General features: G+C 58.0%; 2 protein-coding genes across 2 annotated transcripts in view; both read right to left on the bottom strand.

Annotated features, from left to right (window-relative positions):
• VDBG_05940 (glucan 1,3-beta-glucosidase) overlaps positions 1 to 1,985 on the bottom strand; it is a gene marked incomplete at both ends in the record, with an annotated part of 4,938 nt that extends 2,953 nt beyond the window's left edge. Inside the window, 4 exons of the mRNA XM_003003452.1 lie at positions 107 to 760; positions 831 to 913; positions 986 to 1,096; positions 1,164 to 1,985. Of these exons, the coding sequence (XP_003003498.1) occupies positions 107 to 760; positions 831 to 913; positions 986 to 1,096; positions 1,164 to 1,985 (1,670 nt within the window). The remainder of the gene's footprint in view (positions 1 to 106; positions 761 to 830; positions 914 to 985; positions 1,097 to 1,163) is intronic.
• A 1,473-nt stretch (positions 1,986 to 3,458) lies between these two features.
• Positions 3,459 to 6,108, bottom strand: part of VDBG_05939 (hypothetical protein) — a gene marked incomplete at both ends in the record, with an annotated part of 3,577 nt that continues 927 nt past the window's right edge. The window contains 4 exons of the mRNA XM_003003451.1: positions 3,459 to 3,775; positions 3,858 to 4,346; positions 4,436 to 4,492; positions 5,318 to 6,072. Coding sequence (XP_003003497.1) covers positions 3,459 to 3,775; positions 3,858 to 4,346; positions 4,436 to 4,492; positions 5,318 to 6,072 — 1,618 coding nt within the window. The remainder of the gene's footprint in view (positions 3,776 to 3,857; positions 4,347 to 4,435; positions 4,493 to 5,317; positions 6,073 to 6,108) is intronic.

The raw sequence follows: 6,108 nt of genomic DNA, 5'->3' as shown, positions 1-6,108 counted from the left end.
CAGCGCCGAGTTCAGGGCGGCCGTGTCGTCCGTCTTGCCGTCGCCCTTGGCGTTGTAGGGCGCGAGCTTGATGTTGACAAAGTCACTGGCAGGCCTCGACTCATACTGGGGCTTGGAACGGTCGAAGAACCCGGACGTCTGGCTGCTGGGGTTCTTGAGAAGGCCGCCCGAGATGACGGGCGCGCGAGGGTACGCGCCCGACTGCTGGACGCCCGACGCCTCGCCGTTCTGCGTGTCGTACCGCTTGCCGACGCCCCAGGCGGCCACGGTGCTGGTGCCCGTCGAGCCGGCGAGCAGCGTGGCGCCGTCGACGTACTTGACGATGGCGGGCACGTTGCTCGTGGTGACGGAGAAGAGAGACAGCGAGATGGCGGCCTTGGCGGCCGGCTTCTGCAGCTGGAGACCCACGGGGCAGTTTGTGATCTTGCTGTCGATGAAGATGGCCGAGCCGACCTTTGTTGTCGCGTCGGGCGACACCATGACGATACCGACGGGGCAGTTGGAGATTTCGACGCCCTTCCAGGTCCAGCCCCAGTCCCAGTGGATCTCGATGGCCTTGGACAGGTGGTTGGAGAACTTAAGGTTGCGCACGGAGAACTGCTGGTTGCCGACGTACATGCCGAGGGCGCCGCCGACAAACTCCAGATCGCTCATGAAGCCACCGCTGCCGTTCTCCATGAACATGCCCTGCTGGTTGTTACCAGCGACGGTGGACATGACGAACTTGATGTTCTGGAGGGATGTGGCCTGGGCGACTTGCCTAGGAAGTCTACATGTTAGTACAACAGCCTCATTGAAATCTCACGAACTATGTGCTGTGCAAGACGTACCAATGGATGGCGGCAACATATGCTTGGAGAGGGGCGGATGTCATATCCAGCACAAAGTTTCTCACTTGGCGAAGGAAATTGCTCTGCAGAACCATGGGAATTAGCAACATGAGGCCCAAAACGGTGTACAGCAAGTGTCAACACGTCAAACGCACCTGGTTGATGTACCACTGGGCTCCCTCTCCACCCTCAACATAGACATCAGAAGAGATCATGCCAAGACCAACAAAGGCCGGCGACGCCTTCAGCACGGGGCGATTCGTCGGCTAGTTCACAGGTCAGCCAAACGTTCATCCACCCAGAAGGACATCCCGGTCCCCCGAGCCCACTTACATGTCCGATGAACTGCGTGTGATAGTACTGAATGATGCTTCCACTGATAATGTACGTGCCCGGAGGAAAGTACACCACAGCCTGCAGCGTCGTAGTGCTGCCGCAGTCGAGACCGCACCGGTTCTGGTCCGAGACGGCCTTGTTGATGGCGGCCGTGTCATCCGTCACGCCGTCTCCCTTGGCGCCGTAGTCCTTGACGTTGCGCCACACCTTGTACCCCGACGGCGCAAAGGGCGACAGGCCGTTTTGCGTCATGCCCTCGAGCCACCAGGTACCCGACTGACGGGCCTGCAGCGGGCCGTCGGACGCAGCAGACTCGTCGTCGACGCTGAGCGTGCCGTTTTGGATCATGACCTCGGTCAGCACGGCCGCCGCCTCGGCCACCGTCTCGTTGACGCCCGTGGCGTTGTCGTCGCCGCTGGACGACAGGAGGCCCTTGGACGGCGTGGGCGAGTGGAACTCGTAGCGGTTTCGTCCGCACATTGGGCACGAGCCCGGGCGTTGCGCTCCGCGGGCCTCGGCCTGCGCCGCGAGGACGATCTGCTCCGCTTCGCTAATCGTGGCGTTGGCGTTGGTGGTGGAGTTTCGAAGCTGACGCGGGACGAGGCGAGGTCTCGCTGCGGCATGGGCTTGCTCGCCTGGCACGACGTTGTCTGTCTCGAAGAGGCTGCCGCTCAGAGACACGACGCCGTCTGTCGAGCGGCGAACCGGTGCTTCCCCATGCTCTTGGTGTAGCTTTCCGGCCTGGGATTGCACGGCAGCCAACGAGAGGAGGAGGAGCAGGAGGCTCAAGATGGAGGAGAAGGGATACCGGCGGGCCATGTTGTGTGAGGTGGAACTGCCGCCGTTGCGACCTCAAAATGGATTGAAAAGAGTTCAGCAGACGGGGAGAGACTTGTATCGAGTAAAATAAATGAATAAGGGGATGGCCCTCCAAGTTGTGTTGGGGCACCTGGATCAAGGAAAGCAGACTGCTGTTCTGCCCATCAAAACTGAAGAGATAGAATGTTGGGAACCTCCGAGAAGGAGAGGCTTGGACTGGGCGAAGGAAAACTATCACTGGTTCATGTCGAATCCGAGAATCAGATATTGTACCCAGGACTCGGTCTGTTGTCCGAGGAAGTGCTCCGCGGACAGACAGGAGGAAGGCTGCGGCGCTTCGCAGAATTCGGCAGGGTTCGTAGAAGACCTCGTCGGCATCAGCTGATAGACCGAAAGGCCGGTCTAGACAACGATACTTTTGAGATACATGGAGGAACATCGAGCACCCCGCGGTTGAAGGATCATGTTCCGTGTCTGCTCTGCAGCCCTGGCTCCATGAGGCTGAATATGTCTCGGTTGTTCGACGCGCCCAGCCAGCTGACACTGCATTCTGAGCCCGGTGCCGTGCAGAATGACAGGGGCTCTGAAGCTGCAGTTCTCCTCGGTCATTGCATGCTGCATCTCAGAGCTCGGATCAGCGGGTGTGCCCCCAGAAAGAAGCGCACCGTTGACCAGCAAGGCGGTTCACGACGTGACCGAACGTGTCGAGTGGCCGACGCTACCATATGCGTATATCCCATGGAAACCCCACCAATGGCACCTACTGCTCTCTACCCCACGCCGATATTCCACGCAGGGGGTCGGGGTAATCTGGCCCTGTAAGGCCGAAGGCCTGGCTCAAGTGAGGTATTTCGCGCTGACGAGAGCAGTTTCTTCTCCCGTGCGGCACAGTTCCTCGGATCTATAGTTCGAGCTCGGAAAGGCAGGTGGCATGAGACGGCTGCAGCCGACCATGACATCGTGGACTGCGTGAACGGCGCTGCCTTAGTCCAGGACCCTTACCCCTTGGACCCTCGGCCCTGGACCCCTGGACCCCTGGACCCCTGGACCCCTGGACCCTTGAGTCGGCCCACTAGCGATCCATGCTAGTCTCCCCGTCGTGCCGCATCCCCGTGAGGAAACGAGATCATCCCTGAATCTAGCTCACTCCATCTCCCTACCGAGCTCTGAACGACTGGCACGAGCACGTGAAGGCTCCACGTCCAGGGCTGACAGGACGCCAGCTGGTCACTCTACGAGCACGAAGCACAATTCCCATGTTTTTGGCCGGGCGAATCCCAGAAGCCCATCGGTTGTAGTAGTGTAATTCATTTGATCTAGTGCGAGAACGAACAAACTCGAGCCGTTCATGTTTGTTGGCTGCAGAACCCATGATCCATCCAGGAACAAAGTACAGCCCAAAAACAACAAGAACATGAGCCATAACAGGGAGCCCAGTCTGCTAACACTCGGGGTTCCAAGTCTTTGATTACTTCAGGGGTTCACAGGTGCCGGGTCATCGGGGTAAGTCGGCTGGCAATCGCTTCCAGTTGATGGCTTCGGCCCAAAGCAGTAGCGCTTCTTCCCGCGGACCTCGACCCATACAGCATCGCCGACCGTGGCGCCCTGGGTGGTGTCTGCCAGATAGTCAAACTTGAATATCGTGTAATCCGGCTTGGGCGAAAAGGGCGTCAATTTGCCCTGTGCCATGGCAGTGAACCAGCGGCCAAGTGCGTTGTGGCCGTCGCCTTGCCAGTCCTGCTCTGTTGCAGTGGACGCCGAGGCAGCGCAGCCCGCAGAGATCGGTGCACCTTTCTCTTGTCAGCCTTTCTAGTATGGGTTTTCACGCATGTGCAGCTCGAATGAAAATGAGAAGAGAGGTGCTTCACGAACAGTATGTGCTGGCTCCGTTGCCTCCTTCAATCCAGCTTGCCGCTGGAAACTCATCACAGGACAGAATGGCTCCGTAGGGGGTAGACTGGGTCTCGACTCTGTAACCCAGTGGTTCATTAGTATCGGCCACTCGAACTTCCTCCACTTTGGCAAGTCGGTTTCTGTGCTGAACCCCATCCTCGACGTGCATCTGTGCTTTCACAAATGGGTTGATCTGCCCACCGCTCTTCCAGGTCCAGTCAGGCTGATCACCCTCAGGGCACCTGCCATTATTGATCCAGCTGGTAGGGCAGCTCTCGTCGCGACGCGCATCCACACGCGACTTCTTTGCGTTGCGACCAGCGTCGCGCTTTTTCTGCACACGGAAGGCGTCGAAGTGGAACTGTGACGTTGTTCCGCCTCCCAGATAATTTCTGGCATTCTTGCAAAGAGCAGGCACAAGGTTACAGTTGTACACTAGTTTCGGTCGGAGGGTGCCATAGTCGCGCACTACAACCAGCGTTAGTATACTGCATTGTCATGTTGACGTCCCATCACCAACTAGAAGGAGTTCCAAAAGTCTGCACTAGAGAACTTACCATTGTAGACGTAGTCCTTTGTGCCTCCCTCGGTCTGTCTCGCCGAGTAGGTCGTACCTGAGACAGATCTGGGGCCTGGCCAGCCTTGTGCCATGACGACGGCAGCCCAGCAAAGGAGCAGCGACGACCAAAGCAACATGATGAATCCGACGGGAATCTGATGGGCAATAGAGACGATTCGTACGTTGGACGATGAAGTGATGGAGAGCGAAGGGGAAGACGAGAGTGTCTGCAGCCGCTCTTGTCAACCTCGGTGACGGAGGTCAGATCAAGGGGCGAGCCATAGATCTATCAGAGAAGAGCAGCCCTGCGTTGCCGAGGTGCCTGCGGTTGTATGGGGCCGTCTCCTGTGCTTGGCCATGATGACGGACGCTCTTGTGCTGCGCAGTCTTTCCTGCGAGAGCTGTGAGACGCCCTGGGGTAGCGGGCCGCCCTTGTGACAAGACTTCTTGCAAAGATTGTGACCGGGATGGTTAGACCGAGGGCGCATAGGGTCGAGGTCAAGTCTTCTGTGGCCCCTAATCCCTGCTCGTCAAGCAATGTAAGCTTTGCGGAGCTGGTCGATGCACGTTGCAGCCCCCACGTCGTGCCGTGCCGGGAACAGGGGTTAAGGGAGGGGACATGAACTGATGGAAGAGGAACCCTTGGGTGGTGCAGGTACAAGGTAGTGATGTAGACCAAACGAATAGGCTAATCTGATGTAGGCAGGATCCTAAATCCGCTCAAGAAAACCGAAGCCATAATTCTCCCGCCCGTCATCGCCCTCGGGGAAAGCTTCTGCTCCGGCGACGAACTCGTGAATCGGCGCACTGGCCCAATACGTATCCATGTTCGTGAATCTTCTGCTCCAGTACGCTTCGAAAATGTAGCTGAAAAACTTACAACCGAGCCCGGGGCCAGGATCCTGCTCACTACGGTCCGAGGGAAGGGGCATCCAGGCCAGTTGTTCTTGCACATTCCACGAGTACGGCTGCAGCGGACCGTCAAGTACGTGCACAGAGGTCGTGGGGTTGGTGCTGCGATCTCCTGCGTTCGATGGAGTCACAGGGGTCGCGATGAGTGCTGTGTATTCTGTGTCCTTGACTCGAGCAGGCATGGTCAACTCGGTAAGCTGAAAGGCGCCGAATAGAACGACCGAGGTCATCCGTACCTGAGAGGGCTCCAGATGCTTCATCCATTCCGAGTGCGGCGAATGATGATTGGTGCCCCTGACCCAGTCGAGTCGGATCTGTGAGAGCTCATGAGCTGTCCACATGCGCATAAGCTCCCAGAGGGGGAAAACGTCCTGGTCGGTCAAGGGACCGTCACGTCCTTCGCCATCGTCGTCCTCTTCCTCCTCCTCTTCCTCGGATCTCTCTGCCAGGTAGGCTGGCCTCTTCCAGTACGGGATGAAACCTCGACCAGACGCTTCTGTCCTCGCAGTCTCTACGAGCCAGCTAGAAAGGGGTCCAAAGGCTTCTGCGTTCTTGTCGCCCAGAAGCTCGTGATTATAGACAGCAAAGGTGCCGAGATAGTCATTGTCCCGATCCCGGGACTCGCGAGTCGAGGGCTCTGAAAAGTACCTCTCGCCCTGCTCAAGGGATCGAAAAAAGGGCTCATGGTAGGCATGTGCAAGAACTGCGCCAGCGAGGAAGAGCCTGTAAGTGGCCGCCGGAAGTTAACTTTCCATGAAT

This window comes from Verticillium alfalfae, genomic scaffold (genome assembly GCF_000150825.1).
Source record: "Verticillium alfalfae VaMs.102 supercont1.7 genomic scaffold, whole genome shotgun sequence".
NCBI classification, from domain to species: Eukaryota; Fungi; Ascomycota; class Sordariomycetes; order Glomerellales; family Plectosphaerellaceae; genus Verticillium; species Verticillium alfalfae.
The sequence above is the reverse complement of the archived record's forward strand: the minus strand, read 5'-3'. Positions and strand labels throughout refer to the sequence as shown.